Source organism: Myxine glutinosa, chromosome 2, assembly GCF_964187855.1.
Source record: "Myxine glutinosa chromosome 2, kmMyxGlut1.1, whole genome shotgun sequence".
Classification (NCBI taxonomy): Eukaryota; Metazoa; Chordata; class Myxini; order Myxiniformes; family Myxinidae; genus Myxine; species Myxine glutinosa.
This window is the reverse complement of record NC_136262.1, coordinates 111,322,998-111,346,775: the sequence shown is the minus strand read 5'-3', so window position 1 is coordinate 111,346,775 and position 23,778 is coordinate 111,322,998. Positions and strand designations below refer to the sequence as shown.

The window sequence follows — 23,778 nt, the reverse complement described above, 5'->3', positions numbered from 1 at the left end:
CATATATATGTATATACATACATACATCTATATGTATACATATTGTTGCGGTTTTGAGTCTGTCAAGTGAGTCTAATCAAGATTAAAATTTGCCCCCCATAGTTAGTCACACAAGCAACATGTAGCCTCGCGATAGTATAGTTATGTCTTAGTATTTGGAAGCTTAATCCTTTTCCTTTGTTAGTTCTGCGTTGAGTAGAGCCAAGAGAATAGGCCCTACTGTCACCGACTTTCCAGCTACCCTAAGCCTCAATCCCTTTTGCGTCAACGTTGGGTTCATTTTGGGCGAGTAACACGAGGCAGGCTCGGAAGGTCAGGAGGACCGAGGCGGACCGGCAGAAGCGATGACGGTAAGCACGAGCCGCCAATCAGAGCTCGGAGGTGGTGAGGGCGGCGTTGCGTCACAGGTCGTGGTGAGAAGGTTCGAGTGGGTTCCAGAAGGTTCGGGGGGCGTAGCTATAAAACCCGCTGCGCGAAAGCCCTCGAGAGGACTTGCAGCAAAAGGATTGGTGAAAGGACTTGAGCGGTGAAAGCTGTTTCGTGCTTTCCAGCTCGGAGTGTATGGAAAGAGGAGTTGGCCGCGTGTGAGAACTGTACATATACGCGGGCGCAGCCAGACGCGCTTGAAACGAATACAGCGCATTTGAGACGCGCGAGTGAGAACAGCTGAGTAATCGCCAGTCGTGCTAAAGTCCGCCCTTTGCCGTTCCGCCCCAACATCTGCCTTGTTCGGGAGACGCGTTACGAGTCCCTGCCTTCGCCTGCCACCATCTTCGCGGGACGTGCCGGGGCCGTGGAGAGCCGGACGGGGACCATCTCTGGACAACGCGTTGACGCGTTGGGGAACCTCTACCCGTCTGCATTTCCCCGTGTGAGTGTGAGCCGGGCCCGTTGTCTGGGTTTAAGATAGGACTGTCTAAGGTTGCTCTGTGTCTCTGCGTCCTTGAACCTTGTATAAACGTGTGGGAAATAATTAAACCCTTTGTTCTTCCTTTCTTCCTGATTTGATCGTTCCTGTGGTTTCCGCATTTGACTAAGCGTGGCACAAGCACAACCGCTCTAATCGGGTTCCAACATCTAAGTAACTGCGCGGACCACGTGTACGCAATCCGCTCGGCGTACTCAAACCACACGTGGTTCGTGCGAGGCTTGTTTCCTCGCTCCCAGGGCAGCGCGGGGAATTAGGTACGAGCGAGAAGTGGTCCCGAAACCCGACTCCGCGTGTGTCTGAGAGGGACGTCTCAAGTCTCGGTTCCGTCAAGCCCAGAAAGACAAGGGGATTAATCCCCCCTTGATAAGGGGATTAAGGGCGGCGTAGAGAACCGTAACAATATATATGTATATACAGTCACGTGAAAAAGTAAGTACACCCCATGTAAAGTTTTGACTTTTTCAACATATTTCAACATACAGATATTTGATCTTCATTTCAACAATATTGATAGATAAAGGTGATATAATATAACAAATGTCATGAAACATTTACATTTTGTAGTCCATTGTATCTATCTATAATTCCAGTAATCTCTGTGTGTTTGTTTGTTTGTACGTTTGTTTGTTTGTCTGTGACCGCTGTTTCTCGACAACCACGGGTCCGATATACTTTAAACTTGCCAGGTATATTGCTGGGGACCCGAGGATGTGCCTTTTCAAGGTTTCATATTAATCGGACAATTACTTACCGAGCTATGTCCAAAAAACGATTCAACCAATCAGAGAGCAGCGAGCTATCGCGTGTGCCGAACGTGGCGAACACACTCTGCCTCGGATGGCACATTTGAGAGCGTATTCATTTATTTCACGTTTGCAAACTATGTTGCCGCTATGTTGGCGTTAAACTATGTTTTAAAACTAATAAAAACCATTTCATCTAAATAGAGGGGGGGGGGGGGGGGATTGTCACTGTACTCGCAAGCCGTTCGCCGTTCGCTTTGGCGTTGCGAATGGACCAACACATTTCATGGACCAAACCATTTCATGTAAAGCGTTCGCCGTTCGCTTTGGCGTTGCGAATGGACCCAAACATTTCATGGACCAAACCATTTCATGTAAATAGAGGGGGGGATATAATTTTAGATATAGATATAGTACGGGCATGCCCTAGTAATTTAAATAAACATAAATGCAAATTTTGCATGTGGAAAAAGTAAGTACACCCTTGGCTCCAATAGGTGGTATTGCCCCCTTTGGCAGAAACAACCTCAAGTAGGCGTTTCTTATAACTGTCTACCAGTCTCTGACACCGACTGGGAGAAATTTTTGCCCACTCCTCCATGCAGAATTCTTTCAGCTGTGCGATGTTTGAGGGGTTTCTTGCATGCACAGCTCGTTTCAAATCCCCCCACAACATCTCGATGGGATTTAGATCCGGGCTTTAACTTGGCCATTCCAGAACCCTCCATTTCTTTCTTTTCAGCCATTCCTTGGTGGATTTACTGGTATGTTTAGGGTCATTGTCATGTTGCAAAGTCCACCTTCGGTTGAGCTTCAACTTTCCGACAGATGGCCTCACATTATCCTCAAGCACCCTCTGGTACAATGAAGAATTCATAGTGGATTCTATGATGGTGAGCTGCCCAGGCCCTGATGCAGCAAAGCTGCCCCAAACCATAATATTTCCACCACCATGCTTTACAGTTGGTATCAGGTTCTTGTGGTAAAATGCTGTCTTTGGTTTTCGCCAAACATGTCTTCTGGTACTGTGGCCAAATAGCTCTACCTTTGACTCAACTGTCCAGACCACATTGTTCCAGAAGTGCTGGTCTTTGCCAAGGTGTTCAATGGCAAACTTTAGTCTTGCCCTGATGTTCTTTCTGGACAGCAAAGGTTTCCTCCTGGCACACCTCCCATGTAGATCAAATTTGTGCAGCCTCTTTCTAATGGTAGACTCGTGCACTTTGACATCAACCATGGCAAGAGCTACCTGTAGGTCCCGTGATGACATTCTGGGGGTCTTCAAGACTTCTTTCAGCATCTTGCGGTCTGCTCTTGGGCTGAACTTGCTGGGGCGGCCTAGCCTGAACAAGTTGGCAGTTGTTTGGAATCTTCTCCACTTGTAGATGATCTTCCGGACAGTCGAATGATTGATTTCAACTTGTTTGGAGATCTTTTTAAATCCCTTCCCAGACTCGTAGGCATCTATAACCTTCTTTCTGAAGGCCTCGATGTCAGAGACTGGTAGACAGTTATAAGAAACGCCTACTTGAGGTTGTTTCTGCCAAAGGGGGCAATACCACCTATTAGAGCCAAGGGTGTACTTACTTTTTCCACATGCGAAATTTGCATTTATGTTTATTTAAATTATACAATGGACTACAAAATGTAAATGTTTCATGATATTTGTTATATTATATCACCTTTATCTATCAATATTGTTGAAATGAAGATCAAATAGCTGTATGTTGAAATATGTTGAAAAAGTCAAAACTTTACATGGGGTGTACCAACTTGTTCATGTGACTGTAGTTACAGGAGGTTTGACAAACATTTGACTGACTGTAATCCCTCACGATTTATTACAATGCACCACCCTCCTTATGATAAATAAATATATAATGGCATGATTATTTGGCAGAAAGTACAATCGATTCTGTTCTCACAACTGACCTCCATCTGCAGAGCTTCGGACAATCCTCGCAAGGCAAACTTGCTGGCAGAATATGCAGAATAGCCAAACAAGCCCAGCTGACCAGCTTGAGACGATACAAAGACAATGCGGCCATGTCGACGCTCCTTCATTGTTGGAATAACAGCCATTGTTGAATAAACACTGCCCAAGTAATTTACCTCCATGATCCTCTGCAAATTGTGAAAGGACACACAAAATTAGAGTACAAAAAAGACACAGCCACATATTAAAGCAGCAACAACAACAACAACAACATGCTGTTGGAGCCATGAAAGGGGTTGGAGACGGGTGGGGGGATAGGAATCCTCACAGCCATCATCGTAATCACTAACACACACACAAACCAATGCATCAACAAAAGCCCATTGTTGTTGTTGTTGTATATTAAAGCAATCACTGGATATTATCCAGGAACTTACTCTGAACTCCTCTGGTTTAATATCCTCAAAACGCGCTGACACGGAGATTCCAGCACAGTTCACGAGCATATCCACGGGACCCAGCTTTTCCTGAGCCTGTAAAACACTCCCGAGTCTATCGCTGTGTTGTCACGATTGACACCAATTATAATACAAACTTTTTTTGTACAAATATATTTGTAATATTAGTGATTTTATTTATTTGTAATCTAAAAAGGTCTAAGTGGTCTACAGCTCAAAATGGTCAAGGGTCCAAGCTGGTCTAATGGATCTAAAGCATCTTATGGGTTTTGCGGTTCTTCATGGTCTTTGTGTCTTTTGGGTCTTTAGGGGTCTTAAAGGGTCTTCAAAGGTTTAAGGGGCCTAAGCAGTCTAAAGGGTCGAAAGGGACATTCCAATAGTACATAATTAATAGACTGATGATGCAAACGACGTTCAAACAGTACGTAATTAATAGACATGTAGTCACACGGCTAAATGGGTGGATGGCTTCACCAACTGTGCTTTTCGGTTTTATACATTTCAATAAATAGTTAGATATTGACAGCTTGACTGAATTTTTTTTTTTTACTTCCTGTATATGTGAAACCAACGATTGAGTATATACACCACGTGTGCAACAAAAATGAATACAACTCGAGCTTGTATGAATAACAATTTTAAACCTCCTCATGCACTATCTGGACCAAAGAGCTCTTAAATGGGTCATTCAGCATTTTACGTGTTGTAGTTACGACGTTTACCCTGATCAGACACAATCAGGCAACTTGCATATGTGTGTGTGTGTGTGTGTGTGTGTGTGTGTGTGTGTGTGTGTGTGTGTGTGTGTGTGTGTGTGTGTGTGTGTGTGTGTGTGTGTGTGTATGTATATATATATATATATATATATATATATATATATGTATATATATATATATATATATATATATATATATATATATATATATATATATATATATATATATATATATATATATATATATATATATATCTCTCTCAATCGCAAGTGTTATCTTTTGAACACGAATCTGAAAACGAACTTGTAGTTTCGCAGTACGTTGTCTCTGAATTTGTCCCGATCACACATTCACAAAGAGGAGTTAGATAATACTTTTGAGGAGTGAAACAAAATTGAAAATCATTCCAAACAGAAAACGTACTATTTTTAAGGATGTCACAAATGACAGACATGATGAGCGTTAAATAAGGTGGTGTAATAGACATCGCGTGAACGGCAGTAAATACTAGAATTAACTTATTTATACAACTTTTACAATCTTAATTTTAATTTCATTAAACATTTCAACACAGAACAACACAAATTGATTTCTTGTCACTTTCAAAACCCTTCCGTTTAGTCGTATTTGGACATGTTAAATAAGGTGGTGTATAAAGCTGCTTCAATAACACGTCACTTCCCCAGAATTTTTAAAACGATCTTTAAAATCATTATTTCATTTTAATTAAAGTATATAATTGAACACTGGGGTAACATGTTCTATGAACTCTCTCGTTGATAAATTTAATAGTTTCTGAATTATTTTATTGGTATTTGGTCTAATCCAGGAAAATGCAGCCCGTATGTAACCCTCTTTTTCCATCTGTATATTTCTGTGGTCAGCCTCTGGGAGAGGTACAGTCTCTCAAACTCTAAAGCAGATCACCACTTCAAGCAGACCCCCAAAGCCAGGCCTGCCCATCAGAATTATCTGCAGAGCAGAGCCCTTTCTCTGCATTGCTCAGTTTTTATTATTGTGTATAAATCCTGAAGTACCGCAGAATATGGCTCCTAAATGAACGTCGTTGACATTATTTCTCACATTGCCCACCATTTCAAGCCATGAAGTATTAAAGGACTTGTGCAATCCTTGCCAAAGCTAATTTCTCCATCAATTCAAATATACAATATCCATTAAACAAACAGACACTGCGCTGTGTAATTATCAGTTAACCATTTAAAAGAAAAAGAAAAATTAGATTCACATGGATTGCCCTCTGTTGAAGACCACAATTGAGAAGATTTCTGGCGAGTGCCGCAAACCGGGTAACATTGTTTTCAGACTACTATTGATTTCTCGACTCTCAAACAGTGCAATATAAATGACTGAAAAAGCAATGAAAAAAGCCCTGCCATTTGGAAGAGATATACAGTGGCAGGATGCTGCCCATCGGCAAATGGCCATGGAACGTTCAAGGATATAAAAGATCCCAAGTTAGTGGTTATTCGGAGTAAAAAAGCTGCAGACTACATGGAAAGAATTTCTTGAGCACATAGGATCGTTGAATCTCAAGTGAGGCCTATATTCTGAGGTCTCCTTCATAGTTGTGTACAGAATGTCCAGAAAGCTTGGTTTCACCCTGAATGTTAAGCCGTAAGCACCCGGGGGTTCAAGCTGTTTGACTGTCCACTTAGGGACCCCATTAGGTCATTTTGACCTTAAAGTCTCATTGATCCAAATGGACATGAAAATCTGTCACGGACAAATTGGGAATATCCATTTCCCCTCTCACTCTCGCCACAACATCTGCATACTGAGCCGACAGAAAGCATGCAGAAATATATCGTTATTTGCTCATAAGATGATCTAGCTTCCAGCGAATCATGTTATCAAGCCTGCAGGAATAATCATCATCATTGCCATCAGTTTTCCCAATCAGAACCACAGTCTCCCTGCCCCATAGTCACTGACATCTGGTTCAAATGTCAATACTCTCTCATCAACGGCATTTACTTTAATTTTCTTCCGATACTTAATTGCACCCAAATGGTGAGCTGTGCTCATCATCCAGGGGTTCAAGCAGTTTGATGGCTGGAGATGAACTTGAAGCAGCAGGTAGGCCACAATTATACACTCATTTCTGAACTTCATTTAGCATAAAAAATACGATAAACATACAAATTAAGCCAATATCAAATTAAATACGAAATTTAGTGTGTGTCTGTCTGTCTGTCTGACCGCGATACATTCGGTCGTTACTTATCCAATCTCAACCAAACTTGACAGGAGGACTAAAAGTCACACAATGAAGGTTGTAGCAAATTCATTTCCCCCCTCCCCAAGGGGGTTTGCGTGTCGAGGTGTATATCTGTGTCAATATAGCTTTATCGTGGCGTTTTTCCAAGGTCGATTCTTACCTATCCCACCTCCCCAAGGAGTTTTCCCTCCTTGAACAAACGCCATTTTAACGTGTATAAATAGCTTATCGTACCGTTTGTGGGAGCCCTACCAGAAGTAAAAATATTATAAACCACAAACACACGTAAAATTACATTTTTAAACAGTCGCTGATGATGTTCAATACTGAATTGAAATAAATTTGGAGGAATCCAGACATCAGTCTATGCTCATCACGTCAACGAACGAACCTGATTAAAGATCTCCTGTAGTCTATATACCCCACAAGGGTCAATTACATGACACTTCCTGCCACTTCTGTGGAGTTCTACCACGGAGTTTTTCGTGACGTTTTTCCAAAGTCGCTTCTCATTACAACAGTAACTAGAACGGGCACTCGGTAGAGCGCATACCTTCGCCGCAGCTACTGTTCTGTACTTGGTAAAAATACGATTTTGACCTTTTCGTGACCTTGACCTTGACCTTTGACCCGATTGCTCCCAAAATCTAATCAAATGTGTCCCGTATAATAACCAATCATCCCACCAAATTTCATGCAATTCGGTTGAATACTTTTTGAGTTATGCGAATAACATACACACACACACACACACACAGACATACAAATAAATACACAGCGATCAAAACATAACCTTCCGCTTTTGCGAAGGTAATAATAACACTTATGATAATAGCGTAATATTAATTATATTACGAAACAATATCCCCACTCCCCAAGGGGTGTTGTGATTTGTGAAATTGCCTCCCTGCTCCTACAATTCGACACTCACGGAAGTAAATTTTATTGTCGAAAATTTTGAATGGTGAGGCACAGTCTGACCTTTCAATGACCTGATCTAACATAAGTAATAGTAATAATAATTGGCAATAATAAGTTATGATAACCTGACCCTTCTTGCTGCTCAAATAGAGTGCAGGTGTACGAGTTAAAGTAAAATTTGACAACAGTTTGCTCAGCAGATGCAAACTTTTCATTCAAACAAACAACGACTTTCCCCAAGTGTGGAAAACCCTGGAAACGCCAAACGGATCAACCACGGCATATTCATTTGCATTTCCTGCACTCACCTGTTTCATGACACTTTTAACTTGCCCAAAATCCTTCGACACATCCAGAGAAATGCACTGCACAACCTGCGTGTGAAAAATAAACAGCAATACGCAAACATTCTCTTGATAAAATAATCGTACAAAAACTGCCAACATCACAACCAGGATACCATCCGAATATATCGCCACTACTCAGTCTCTCAACACAGCTCGTTCCATTTAGCCACAACAACGTTAACCCGAACCACGTCATTATACGTTTTTTTTTTTTTGTTTGTTTTTTTTGTATACTGAATCGAGGCTCGTGAAAGAGCTGACATTTACTTCACAAACAAATCGACCAGACAAACAAAATACACAAAAAGAGGGAGCGGAAGACAAGATGGGGAGAAAAGGGGAAGCACACAAACACAACATCCGAGAGCAGGGAGATGTGTGGAAGGGAGAGGGCCCGGGGGGAGGAGGCATGGGAAGGGGCGGGGGGGAGGGAGAAGTATAAAGCACAAGGACACCAAGGACTTCCAGGACAGAAGTTGGTATTTCAAAAAGGGGAATTGGGGTGAAATTAGCAGGGGTAGAAAAGATCAAGGTTTTGGATGGGGGAAGATTAGAGATGGTGGTGAACAGCTGTTTTAAAGACTTGGAGGGTGGAGTGGGATTGAAGAGAGTGAGGGAGTTTGTTCCAGAGGCGGGAGAAAAGAGGAATGAAGGAGTGAAGGTGAGCAGAGAGTCTTGATTTTGGCAGTTTAACGAAAAGAGGGTTGCAGGCAGATCTTGTGCGACCTGTAGGAATATTTGCGGGACAGAGCCCAGAGAGAGCTGGGGGGGGCAAGGCCAGAGAGGAGTCGGTAGAAGACCGAAAGACCACCAACCTGCCTGCGGTGAGTGAGTGAGAGGCCCTTGGAGTTAGCTTCATCGCGGGAGATTCCAATGATTCTGAATGCTTTGGTTTCGAACAGCGCGAAGGCGAGCTAGGTGTGAGGCAGGAGCACCAGCCCAGAGGGGAGAGCAGTATTCCATTGAGCTGCGGATGAAAGCCTTGTATGTGGTGAGGAGCTCAGATGTGCCAAGGAAGGACTTTGCACGATGGAGGATGCCCAGTCGGCGACTGGCTTTGGAGGCCAGATTTGAAATGTGGTTTTTCCAGGAAAGATCATGGCAGATAGTGAGACCCAAAAGCTTGAGTGACAGAACTTCTTGGAGAGGATTATTCAGAAAGTGGATGGGAGGGTTGTCCAGTCGGTCTTTTCGGAGAGACATCGTAAGAGTGTGAGATTTGTCAGGATTGAAAGACATGTTCCACTTGTTTGCCCAGTCTGTGATTTTGTCAAGGTCTGCAGAGAGTGAGGAGGCTGCAGACTGCCGATCTGAGGGATGAAGAATGGAGCGACAGAGAGTAGAGTCGTCAGCAAAGAGATAGAGAGAATTTTCAAGAGAGTCGGAGAGATCATTGATGAAGACCAGAAAAAGCACAGGGCCCAGAACACTGCCTTGGGGAACTCCAGCCTGAACAGGAAGAGGAGATGAGAGAAACCCATTCAGGGCCACACGTTGACTACGACTAGAGAGGAAGTCCGCCAGCCATGCGTGGACATTTCCATGGATACCAAAAGAGGAGAGTTTGGTGAGCAGAGCGGGGTGCCAGACTGTATCGAAGGCACGTGATATGTCAAGGGAGACTGCTCTCATTTCCTGTTTGGCATTGAGGACCTCCATCCATTGTTGAGAAAGCAGAAGCAGCATGTCCAGAGTGGAGTGTCCAGGTCTGAAACCAAATTGATGATCAGAGATCAAGCCATTGGAGAAGAGGAAAGATTTCATATCTGAAGCAATGATGAATTCCATGACCTTGCTGATAATTGGGAGAAGGCTGATTGGTCTGTAGTTGCTGGGATCTGTTTTTGCACCTTTTTTGTGCAAAGCGGTGATGTTGGCAGATTTCCAAGCAGATGGAAGATGACCTTGAGCAAAAGAGAGGGTGAAGAGAACAGAGAGAGGGAGTGAAAGAGCGGAAGAACATGATTTTAGGACCCGTGGGCTGATGCCGTCAGGTCCAGTTGCAGAATCAGAGTCGAGGGTTGACAGACACTTTTCCACCTTGTCAGGAGGAAAGGACACAGAGTCCAGGAGCAGCTGGGTACGACTGGGTACGGTGGGTACAGAGAGGGATGGGTTTGGGCCACAAGATTTAGAGGCAAACACAGAGTTGAGGCATTCGGCTTTTTCACGTGCGGAGTCAGCCGTGTGGCCATTTAAGGTGAGGGAGGGGATGGAGGGGGAACAAACACCAGAAACAGATTTTACCAGACGCCACCAGGATTTGGAAGAGGGAGACAGATAAGAGAGTTCGGTCCTGAGGACGGAGAGATATTGTTTCCTGGCTCTCCTGAGGGTGGACACACACTTGTTTCGGGCTTTGTGAAAGGAAATGAGATTTCCTTCCGTTGGATTTGCTTTCCAGGAGATGAAAGCAAGTTGTTTCTGGGCAATAGCCTCACCACAAGATTCCGTATACCATGGACGGGAGGAAGGGTATGACAACTGAAGACGAGAAGGGATAAAACTGTGCATGAGAGAGAGCAATTTACTTTGGAAGAATTCCCAGGATGAGTTGATGTCAGAGGCAGTAGAGATGGGAGACCAGTCCAGATGATTGATGGCTGCTTGAAGACCGTGCCAGTTGGCCTGAGTGAAATGCCAGACTCGTCGACGCTGAGGAGGCTCTCTGAAAATGGTCAGAGAGATGTCCACTTTAACAAGCACATGATCAGAAGAGCCGATTGGAGCAGAAGAAGAGCAGCAGACATTTTCAGGGAAGTTAGTCATAACCAAGTCCAGAAGAGAAGATTCTCCGTTGACTGAGATCCGGGTTGGGAAATTGACAGATTGTGTCAGTCCCAGTGAGTCACAGAAGTCCTTTGCTGAAGAGCCATGGCTGGTGAGAGAGGTACCCACCCCCAGCCAACTGGCATGGTGACAGTTGAAATCACCACATATGAGGAAGAGAGAGTTGGGATGGGTAGATAGAAGTTGGTCCATATTATCAGACAGCGAGATGTAGATGGAGTCATCACTGTTTGGTGGACGGTACAACACACATATGAACAAAAGGTGGGAGCGAAGGGGAAGCCGTAGCCAAATGTATTCCTGGGGGTGAGGTGGAGAGAGGGCAGTGCAGGGCGAGTGAGGAAGAGTTTTTTATAAAGATAGCAACCCCACCTCCAGAACGAGGCTCAGGTCTATCATACCGGAGGAGGGAGTAACCTGGGAGAGATACCAAGGAATCAGAGACATCATGAAGGAGGAAGGTTTCTGTTAAGCAGATCACGTCTGGTTTGTCAGAAGCAACCTGTATGGAGAGATCAGTTAAGTTTGAGCGAAGGCCCCGGATGTTTGAGGTCCATACTGTTAAGGAAGAGGAAGGGGGAGCATCGGATACAGAACAGGGGGGGGGGGGGGGGGGAAGCGGTAGGGCAGGATGTGGAAGAGGAGGAAGAGGTAGGGAGAGGTAGGGAGAGCTGTTGCAGGTGTGTCAGAGATTACAGAATAGCTTGGAGAAAGGGAAGAATGGGGCGGACAAAAGGTTTGATGGTGTTTGGGTGAGGCGCAGTGAGGTGTTATTTGGGGAGGGGGAAGAGTGAGGCAGAAGGTTGAGGAAGATGAAGGTGAAAGTTGGGAGGGGGAAGAAGCGGGGAGGACGCTTTGAGGAGGAGGGGTGAGAGGGGAGTCTAGGAGGGGAGGAGTGAGGGAGAGTCTCGGAGGGGAGGGGTGTGGGGGGAGTTTAGGAGGGAAGGGGCAGGGGGGGAGATTTGAAAGGGATGGGTGTTTGGGAAGATTTGGGGGGGAGGGGCAAGGGGGAAGATTTGACAGAGATGGGTGATGGGGAAGATTTGGAGGGGAGGGGTGAGATTGGATTTTGAAAAGTGTACGATTTATGGGAAACGAACATTTATTGCAAAATGAGTTTGAGACATTCGAGTCAAAAATACGTTTGAGGACGCTGAAGGATGGGTGGAGTTCTGGAGAGTTTAGGGAATGAATGAAAGATGCACTGTAAGAGATGGAATTTTTTTTTTGAATGAATAGAATTGGTGAGCAAGTCGAAAGCATCCTTTTATAGAAGAAGTAGAAAAAAGTGTTATAGAATATGACATAATAATAAAGTTCTTCAGGGGACAGATGAAACATGTATTAACAACTTGATCACGTGATCTCGAACAACGTGGTCGTAGAACGAAATAACAAATAACGAAGAACGAAAGAGCAAAAGAACGAAGAACGAAAGAACAAATAAGAACGTACAAGCGGATAAGAACAGGGAAGGAAATTTTTTTTTTTTTTTTTTTTTTTTTGGAGATTTTTAAACAAGGGAGTATGGGTGAAAAGACCGTGAAAAACAGAGACCGACAGTGGTTGCAGCGCGATCGAAGAACCGCTGAGACAAAAAACAAAAGCCTCAAGCCAAGGTCTGAGGACACGGTAGCCTACTACTACTAGCACTACACTAGGCCTCAGAATACACGATACGAAAAAAACCGACGATTCTGTACACAGGTATGAAAAACCAACACCGAGAAACCTATTAAAGTCACCCCAATAGGTACATACACCGAAAGAAAGATAAAGATACGCCAAAAACACAAATGTGAAAGATCACTTAGCTTCGAAAGCGTGAGCGCATGGAACAGCTTCGGAATATATGCGATCGCATATATTCTAGAATAGCACTCGGTATAGTATAGTAGAATAGCACTTGGAACTAGAATAGCACTCGGTATAGTACACACCTCCACCAGGCTGAACAGTTAATGTTTTGGAGACTGCTCATAGGCCAGATCTGCATCTGGACCTTAACAAAAATCCAATCGGCTTGTTCTTGTCACCGACCCAACTCATCCATCAAGTTTCGTCCGAATCCATCCATATCTTTGAGATATCATTTTTTGCCCCATCTCTCAATGCTGAAGAATCAATTTTAAAATTCTCGGATCCAGATCCAGATTTACTCCAAAATCAAATCAATTTCTCCTCGTGAGACACCCAACCTGTCCACCAGGTTTCGACCAAATTCGGCCACAACATTTTGAGATATTGTGCTGTATATAGTTTTTGACCCTCTCTCTCAAAAATTATAGATCTGTAATATAAAAGCTAAATATTGAACTGTTTTTGAAATATCGCGTACAAGCCACGGTACAAAGATGGTTGCCATGGAAACAATGCAGCCAATCACAGCCGTGATCTAATCAAGTTGAGATAATGTCGTAAGGAATATATCCGTGCAATATGAAAGCAAAATATTGAACGTTTTTTGAAATATCGCATATACAACATAAACCATCTATATTTGGAATGCAAACCCAGCCCATGCTCCGCTCACATCAATCGCTTCGGACGAGCGTCGTTGTGAATTGCGATATCAATTGCTGCCGCTAAATACTGAATACATTTCCATCTAAAAATTCCTGTAGAGCTCAGTCAAAGGAAAATTCGATTTGAAAGTTGCCCCGCTATTGAAAATATTCCCTGAAAATACCAAAGCAAGTAAAAACTAGAACGGCACTCAGTAGGGAGCATACCTCTGCCTGGTTGGCCATATCACTCAATGGTGAAGAATCACTTTAAAAATTCTACGAGCTGGATCCAGATCCGGATCTTCACCAAAATTGAATGGATTCTTGCACAAACAATGTCACACACACAACCTGTCCAACAAGTTTCGTCCAAATCCATCCATAACTTTGAGATATCCTGTTATGTATCGTTTTTGGACCCATCTCCCAAAGGTGAAGAATCCCTTTAAAAATTAAATAATTCTCATATCCGAATCCATATTCAGATCTTCACCAAAATCGAATCGAATCATCCTTGTCAGACAACCAACCGGTCCACCAAGGTTCGTCCATAACCATCCTCAACTTTTTGAGATATCCTGCTATGTAACGTTTTTGGCCCCATCTCCTAATGGTGAAGAATCACTTTAAAAATTCTAGTAGCCGGATCCGAATCCGGATCTTCACCAAAATCTAATCATTTCCTCCTCGTCACATACGCTTCATCTCTGCCAAATTTCGTCCGAATCCGTCCACAACGTTTTGAGATATTTTGTTCACAAATGGACAGGCAGACAGGGGTGTAAACATAACCTCCATCTACCTTTGATTGCGGAGGTAACAAAATGTCACACCACATGCTCATGCGGATACCAAAACTAAACTTTCTGGTTAAAAAAAAAAAAATCGTCAAAATAGATGATTGCATAAAATAATTATAAAAATAAATAAAATGAAACATAAATGTACATACTGCAACACCTGTGTACTTCCTTAATCCACGAGCATACATGGACAAGGACATCGTATTTAAGATTCATTTAATGCGTCACGTCCATTGGATGCAGTTTCCACATTTTTCCCACTTGCTGTTTCTAATATGATTTTCATTTTAATATACACTGCGTATGTCATTCTGATGGCAAAATACACGCCCGGGGGTGCCCTGAAGGATTTTACGAGCGCATTAGGCCCTGGTGTTGGGCTAGCGGCCAGGGTGCCAGCTTAGGATCCTAGGATCCTGGGTTCGAATCCCGGTCGATCGCTGAATCAACGCCAGGGGGGTTGACTCAGCCTGTCATCCTTCCGAGGTCGGCTAATTGAGTACCAGTACACTGGTAATTCCCTGTTTGTCGTTAAAGGCGGCAAAAAGGGTTGGCGTCAGGAAGGGCATCCGGCCGTAAAACATTGCTTCAAAAAGGGGACCAAAAAACAACAACAACCACGGTTCCCGAAAAAGGCCAACCCCTGCTTTGCGGGGAAAAATGGCCTCTAAAGGTGGTTATATAAACACAAGGAAAATCGTATTTTCCCAATGCAAGTGCACAAATAAATTATTCCTCCCCTCCCTCCCCCACTCTCTCACTGATAAGATGAAACCATTATTATTTTTGAAACTGAAAAGGTAATTTTTTTAAAATGGAAAAGCACTGGCTCTACAATTTCTTCAATCCATACCAACATCAGAGGTCTTGGAATCTTTCGGCCAATTATCTACCCAGAATGCTCCATCGGTTCTCAATCGAGCCGAGATTACGAGTAGTCCATTTAACTAGTTTATTGGTTGGAAGGGTCTTCAGTCTCCTTAATTATAATTCTCTCTGCGCAATGTTATCTTTCCACCATGACAGAGCTGATAGTGCAAAAAAGAAAAGAAAAGAAGGAAAAAAAAAAAAAAAAAAAAAAAAGGGAGAACATGTTTACTTATCATCACTGGATTGGGGGCATATGCCATTCCAAAGCATACAAAGGCCAAGTTATATTTAAAGGTTTCACAAGACTATGCTTTATGATAGACCTTCACTGTTAGTTGTTTTACTATGGCCAACGTATGCAGAGAAATTGCAAGCAAAATAATGAACCGAGGTCAGATTGGCATATGGAATGGGGGAGTACAAAGAGCCAAATCCATCGATAACATCCATAGGATAACAAATACGTTGAAAGGCAGGCAGCATCATGTGCTATGCCAGAGGTAACTTGGCCCGGCCCTCATGACATTTCTGGTTCTTGCTTCGGATTGGGAGGGGAGCAATTAACAAGGTACAGGAAAAATTCACACATTTTACAAGATAAACAACACAAATATCTGAACGATAATACACAGGTGCTCATGTCGTGGTGGTATGTGGAAATGGATGGTCCTTTTCACCTGTTTCTCATTCATAAAATGTTGCTCCACTTCTTTCTTGGCATCGAAGAGTTTTTGCTGTGCAGAAACATTGAAAAAAAAAAATGAGCAAGGTTTGCTCGGAGAATACAAACACACAGCCTACAGTCACGTAAAAAAGTAAGGACACCCCATGTAAAGTTTTGACTTTTTCAACATATTTCAACATACAGCTATTTGATCTTCATTTCAACAATATTGATAGATAAAGGTGATGTAATATAACAAATATCATGAAACATTTACATTTTGTAGTCCATTGTATAATTTAAATAAACATAAATGCAAATTTCGCATGTGGAAAAAGTAAGTACACCCCGACATTTATCACTACTTCAAATATCTAAAATTAGAATCAGGTGCACCAGCTCAGGTGCAAATGATAAGAACATCGTTAGAGAGGATCTTGGAGGAACATGTCTCATTTAAACCTCAGACATTTAGTTTGGTTTACTCTTTGTTGTTGAAGTGTGCGGCGTCACCATGCCTAGATCAAAACAGCTCTCGGAGGCCTTCAGAAAGAAGGTTATAGATGCCTACGAGTCTGGGAAGGGATTTAAAAAGATCTCCAAACAATTTGAAATCAATGATTCGACTGTCCGGAAGATCATCTACAAGTGGAGAAGATTCCAAACAACTGCCAACTTGTTCAGGCCAGGCCGCCCCAGCAAGTTCAGCCCGAGAGCAGACCGCAAGATGCTGAAAGAAGTCTCTAAGAACCCCAGAATGTCATCACGGGACCTACAGGTAGCTCTTGCCACTGTTGATGTCAAAGTGCATGCGTCTACCATTAGAAAGAGGCTGCACAAATTTGATCTACATGGGAGGTGTGCCAGGAGGAAACCTTTGCTGTCCAGAAAGAACATCAGGGCAAGACTAAAGTTTGCCAATTAACACCTCGGCAAAGACCAGCACTTCTGGAACACTGTGCTCTGGACAGATGAGTCAAAGGTAGAGCTATTTGGCCACAGTACCAGAAGACATGTTTGGCGAAAACCAAAGACAGCATTTCACCACAAGAGCCTGATACCAACTGTAAAGCATGGTGGTGGAAATATTATGGTTTCGGGCAGCTGTGGTGCATCAGGGCCTGGGCAGCTCACCATCATAGAATCCACTTGAATTCTTCATTGTACCAGAGGGTGCTTGAGGATAATGCGAGGCCATCTGTCAGAAAGTTGAAGCTCAACCGAAGGTGGACCTTGCAACATGACAATGACCCTAAACATACCAGTAAATCCACCAAGGAATGGCTGAAAAGAAAGAAATGGAGGGTTCTGGAATGGCCAAGTCAAAGCCCGGATCAAAATCCCATCGAGATGTTGTGGGGGGATTTGAAACGAGCTGTGCATGCAAGAAACCCCTCAAACATCGCACAGCTGAAAGAATTCTGCATGGAGTGGGCAAAAATTTCTCCCAGTCGATGTCAGAGACTGGTAGACAGTTATAAGAAACGCCTACTTGAGGTTGTTTCTGCCAAAGGGGGCAATACCACCCATAAGAGCCAAGGGTGTACTTACTTTTTCCACATGCGAAATTTGCATTTATGTTTATTTAAATTATACAATGGACTACAAAATGTAAATGTTTCATGATATTTGTTATATTAAATCACCTTTATCTGTCAATATTGTTGAAATGAAGATCAAATAGCTGTATGTTGAAATATGTTGAAAAAGTCAAAACTTTACATGGGGTGTAGTTACTTTTTCACATGACTGTATATATAAAACTTGTATAGTCAAGAAAAGGGGGGGGGGGGGGCAGATGACAGCCCAAATAATATGACATCCACTTCCTTATTATTATGATTATTTTTGTATACTTTGTCAAGGCTCGTATGAGAGCTAACACATACAACATATAATAGAGGGAGCAGGAGACAAGAGGGGGAGAGAGAGGGAAGCACAACAACAGAAGAGAACAGGGACATCAGGAGATCTGTGGAAGGGAGAGGGTGTGGGGTGGGGTACACGGGATATACAAGATGGACACTACAAGGACTTTCAGGAAATAAAACAGTGAATATGAAGGAGTTGGGTTTGGGGTGGATTAACGGGGGTAGAAAAGATCAAGGTTTTGGATCCCACTCCATCCCAACTTTAGCCCCATCACACCCACTGTGTCTTCCTCATCCTACAAGGTAGAAAAAGTTCTATCCAGCCTTGACAACGGTCCCAGATGGCATCAGTAGCCAGGTTATCAAATCCTGCTCTGCGGCTCTTGCTTCTCGTCTGTCTGCAATCTTAAACCTGTCCTTCAGCTTCCATCCACCTTGATGGCGAATATCACTCTGGTCACGCAAAGGGTCCAAAAGCAGATAAACTCAACTAGACAAGTAAAACTGTTTTAATTTATGCTCAGTGGCACTGTAGTGTCCGCTACGCGGCTGGTAAGTCAGCGGATCGAGTTTGACTCCAGTTGGAATCATACCAAAGACTAGGAATGGTACGTGCTGCTTCCTCACTTGACACATTGCATTTGGAGAATATTCCACGGCAAAACCTACAGGATGGCATGCTTTCGAGAGGGAGATTTCTCCATGGATGCTGACTGCAGTATAAACAATACCCCTTAGCCCAATTTGGGCTGAGGGGTGAAAACACCACCACTATATGGCACCCCCAGCACCCACTGTGTTCTGCAGAAATAGCTCAATTAATGTGTTAATGTGAGGCCTCCCAAGATCAAAGGCCGTGTTTGTCTCATGTCAACTCCTGTGTCACAGGTTGTCTGTCTGCATGCGAGAGTACGAGCTGTGTTCACTACAGCTCTTGCATGACGCTTGGAAAAGCAGTCAGGAAATGAATAATCTCTCCAGACATCGATACTTTCCTCTTATCAAATATCCTGATCTCTGACCATCAATTTGGATTCCAGTCCAGTCACAACTACGGACACGCTGCTGCTTCTCTTTCAACAGCAGTAGGAATCTCAGAGGTCAGGACCATCTCCCTGGACAGGTATCCTGCTCTGCTTCTCGGCTCACTGCATACAAGGCCAACTTCATAATTTGACTTTCTTACTTCCTCCACTAGTCCAGTGATCAATGGAACCCACTCCTCTCCGCTTCTCAACTGGAATTGAGGAGTGTTTAAATGCATAAAAGTACCATTAGTCTTGCATGTATTTTTTTAGTTAAAGGATGGTCATGGTCAATAGAAAAGACGAGTCTTAAGGTCTGCCCAGTAGTGGTGGGTAGAGCATGAGCCCCCAGTTGTGTGAATTTCTAATGCCTTCGGATAAAATAAAAAAATTAAAAAAATCGTTTTCGTGGGTCCCCTGAATCCACGTCATCAAATTGTGGAAACTTCAGCATGGTGGTAGTGCCTTAGCATCCACCCGAGTCTATAAGGCCAATGGTGGATACATCGTCAGGATTTCTCTAATACTCAACTCTCCTGAAAAAAATTAAATTAAATAAAAATAAAAATCTGAATATATTTTTTTCTCTGAGGTCGACATCCCCATGTCTTGGGACATGTGCCACGACATTTAATATCTCCATGTTAATAAATATATACATTTAGAAAACCACACTCTGTCCTAAAAAAATTAAAACGAGCGGTCTCTTGTGCTTGATATTGATCCTTTTAAGGCCAGCACCGTAGTCTGCCTTTTTTATCATAAAAAAAGGTAAAAAATCAAACATTTGAACAGCCTTGGACGTGCACCTTGACCCCACGGCCAAGGCACATCGTCTATCAAGGCTGTCCCATTAGCATACACATGCACTTCAACCCCAAGGCTGAAGCACATGGTCATTCAAAACACATGCATCCTGACCCCAAAGGGCCAGAATGCATGGTCATACAATACTCCACCACAGTGGGCCACTCCACCACTCCTCCACGAATTGAAGAGAAGCCAGAGATATTGATAACATCCCTTGATAACAAATACATTGAAAGGCAAGCAGCATCATGTTCTATGCCAGAGGTAACTCGGCCCGGCCCTCATGACATTTCTGGTTCTTATTTTATTTCTTATTTTATCTTATTTATATTATCTTATCTTATTTCTGGTATATTCTCCAAGTGCAATAATTCTACATTCATTATCTTGGAGTGGCGGAAGTGGAAAAACTACCTCAAATCACAACTAATTACAGATTTTGTGCAAATTACACTAACATCATGATTCATGAAAAGCAGGGATGATACGGTGGCAATTCACAACAAACTAGCTCCCCAGTAAATGAATCATCATCTACAAAGCCATTTAAACACCTTTCCTGCTGGATTACTTGAAAATATTGAATATCGATAAACTGTATTACTGTACTGTGAGCAAAGCGACGGGTTCAATGCAAGTTATATAATCAAACTACATTTTCTGTTCAGGCATGACCTCCTTACATCACAGAGTATACCTTCCTTGTTCAGCATGGGGAATATTAAAGTCTGCATTGGAACCTCGTCTCGTAAAGATCATCGAGCCATAATCCACTCACACTGGCGTCGCCACTCCAAAACCAAAATCGCTATTCTGAGTACGGTACACCCAAACAATCCAACAAATCACAACAAACCAACTTCCCACAGAGGGAAGGAAATGGTGGGGCGTGGGATTACTTTAAATATACGATGCTCGTTCACTTGGGTAAAATGAGGAAGTTGTTGTGGTGGGAGGAGACCTGAATGGACATGTGGGAAGGAGTATGGATGGTTTTGAGGGAGTTCATGGGGGTTACGGATATGGTGTGAGAAATGGAGAAGGTGAAAGGATTTTGGAGTTTGCTGATGGAGCTGATTTGTTGATTTGTAATACTCAGTTCCAGAAAGAGGATAATAAGCTTGTTACATACACGTCAGGTGGGTCGACGACAACCGTTGACTACCTGATGGTGCGTAGGCGAGATAGGGGGCACCTCCGGGACACAAAGGTGATCCCGGGGGAGGAGGCTGTTTCACAGAACCACTTGGTTGTCTGCGACATAAGGGTGAAAGGTGCGAGGAGAGCTCGGCGGGTGAAGTACCAACCGAGAATGAAGGTGTGGAGGTTGAAAGAGGTGACAGTAAGGGAGGCATTAAAAGAGAGGCTGAGTAGGGTAGAGGATGATGTGGTTGAGCTTGAAAGTGGTTGGATGTCAATGAAAGCTAGTCTGTTGGGAGCCGTTGGTGAGGTATGTGGATGGACAAAAGGACCACCGAGGCACTCGGAAACATGGTGGTGGGATGATGAAGTTGGAAAGAGGATTGACGAGAAGAGGAAGAAGTTCAAGGAGTGGCAGAAGGCGAAGGGTACGGAAGCAGAAACAGCAGAGCATGAAAGTTATAAGGCAGCCAAGAAGGCTGCAAAGAAAGAGGTAGCAAAGGCGCAGGAGGCATGTAGGAAAATGTTCGGAGAACGCTTGGATTCGGAAGAGGGTCAGAAAGCAGTATTCAGGATTGCAAAGCACATAGCGAAAGAGAGGTGTGATGTGATGGGGGTGAGTTGCTTGAAGGATGAAGTGGGACAAATCGTTGTCGACCCAGATGGAATTAAAGGAAGATGGAAAAGATATATGGAAATGCTGTTGAATACAGAGAATGAATGGGATGGCAACATAGAGAGTAACCCAGTTTTAGGACCAGCAGAGAAGATAACTGAGAAGGAAGTTGAGGAAGCGATAAAAGCAATGAAGAGTGGAAAAGCAGGAGGGCCGACGGGAGTTGTGGGAGATATGTTGAAGGCAGCAGGAAGTTGGGGTGTGAACAGAATGACAGAGATCTGTAATCTGGTGGTGAAAGAAGGCCGCATTCCAGTGGATTGGGAACTGAGTACCCTTGTCCCTCTATACAAGGGGAAAGGTGACCCTCTGGAGTGTGGCTCGTACCGAGCGATAAAGTTATTGGAGCATGGAATGAAGGTATTGGAAAGGGTGTTGGAGAGGAGGATAAGGAAGAAAGTGAAGATCGACGAAATGCAGTTTGGATTTATGCCAGGAAGAGGAACGACAGATGCGCTTTTCATTGTGAGGCAGTTGCAGGAGAAGTACATGGAGAAAAGGAAGAAGTTGTTTCTTGGGTTTGTTGATCTGGAGAAAGCATTCGATAGGGTTCCACGCAAAGTATTGACATGGGCATTGAGGAAGTAAGGAGAGGATCAAGGAATGGTTGATCAGAGTAGTGATGGCAATGTACAAAAGAGCACGCACAGCTGTAAGGACGAAGGACGGGAACAGTGGTGAGTTTGAGGTGAAGGTGGGAGTGCATCAGGGGTCGGTACTAAGTCCACTACTATTTGTAGCTGTGATGGAGGTGCTGGCTCAGAACGTAAAGGAGGGTTTACCGTGGGAGTTGTTGTATGCAGATGATCTGGTGTTGATTGCGGAAAGTATGGATGGACTGAAGGAAAAGATGAACAAGTGGAAGGAATGTATGGAGACAAAAGGTCTGAAGGTGAATATCGGAAAGACGAAGGTGATGGGAAGTGGTAAAGCATGTGGTGAGGTGGAAAGAACTGGGAAGTGGCCGTGTGCTGTGTGCAGGAAGGGTGTCGGAGTGAACTCCATTCAATGTACAATGTGCGCTGAGTGGGTTCATCAAAAATGCAGTGGTCTGAGAGGGTCATTTACCAGTGTGGCAGCTACATTCAAATGTAAGGTGTGCACAGAGGGAGCTGCAGATGGAGGATATGTTGAGTTGGATCTTGGAGACGGCGTGAAGCTGGAAGGTGTGAAAACATTTTGCTACCTCGGAGACATGCTGAATGGAGAAGATGGATCAGACTCGGCAACGGTTGCTCGAGTGAGATGTGCATGGAAGAAGTTTCGGGAACTGAGTGGCGTGCTGATGAGGAGGAGAGTGTCGCTGAAGCTGAAGGGAAAGGTGTATGCTGCACGTGTGAGAAGTGTTATGATTTATGGGAGCGAGACATGGGTAATGAACGTAGAGCAGCAACGAAGGCTGGAAAGGGTGGAAATGCGAATGGTTCGATGGATGTGCGGAGTATCGTTGAGAGAGAGGAAGACAAATGATGAATTGCAAAAGATGATGGGAATATTGCCTGTGATTGATGCTGTGAAGAGGAACAGGTTGAGATGGTTTGGTCACGTGTTGAGGAAGGATGAAAGTGACTGGTTGAGAAGAGTGATTTAAGTTAATGTAGAAGGAAGTGGAGGACGGGGAAGACCGAGAAAGACTTGGCTAAAGATGGTGGAAGAAGAAATGCGGGCAAGGGGGTTAACAAGGAGAGATGCAGAAAATAGGGCAAAATGGAGAACCAAGAAGAAGCAAAATGGAGCAAGGCTAACCCCTGCTCTAGCAGGGAAAATGGCCTTAAAATGTATGTTGTTGTTGTTCACTTGGGTAAAAATAAGGAAAAGCATGCACTTTCACTTAAGTCAAAAAAATTGAGTTATCAAGAAATCATTTACTACACTATTGAATGACTTAAAACTTTCATTATCACATGTTTGTAAATTTCCACTTGTAGATGGGTTTTTTGTTGATTTTGTTGATAAGCCTGGTGTTGGCTTAGCGGTTGGGGTGTCGGCTTGGGATGTTCGGATCCTGGGTCCGAATCCCGGTCGATCGCTGAATTAACACCAGGGGGGTCGACTCAGCCCGTCATCCTTCCGAGGTCGGCTAATTGAGTACCAGTTCATTGGTAATTCCCTGTGTGTCGAAGAGGCGACTAACAGGGTTGGCAGCAGGAAGGGCATCCGGCCATAAAACATTGCTTCAAAAAGGGGATCATGGTGCCCAAAAAAGGCCAACCCATGCTCTGCAGGGAAAAATGGCCTCGAAAGGTGGTCAAATGGGTTTTTTGTAGCAACATGTGCCGCCAGTTTAAAATTCAAACAACACCCTTTCCTTCTCCAATTCGATGCCAATGT

The 23,778-nt window shown here is 43.6% G+C and overlaps 1 protein-coding gene across 2 annotated transcripts in view; it reads right to left on the bottom strand.

The window, feature by feature from the left end:
* Nucleotides 1-23,778, bottom strand: part of KDSR (3-ketodihydrosphingosine reductase) — a 72,529-nt gene that overhangs the window by 35,838 nt on the left and 12,913 nt on the right. For both annotated transcript variants that reach the window (XM_068107483.2, XM_078771412.1), the window contains exons 3-6: nt 15,939-15,995; nt 8,253-8,318; nt 4,048-4,143; nt 3,607-3,798 (exon numbers count right to left, since the gene is read on the bottom strand). In XM_068107483.2, coding sequence (XP_067963584.1) covers nt 3,607-3,798; nt 4,048-4,143; nt 8,253-8,318; nt 15,939-15,995 — 411 coding nt within the window. The remainder of the gene's footprint in view (nt 1-3,606; nt 3,799-4,047; nt 4,144-8,252; nt 8,319-15,938; nt 15,996-23,778) is intronic.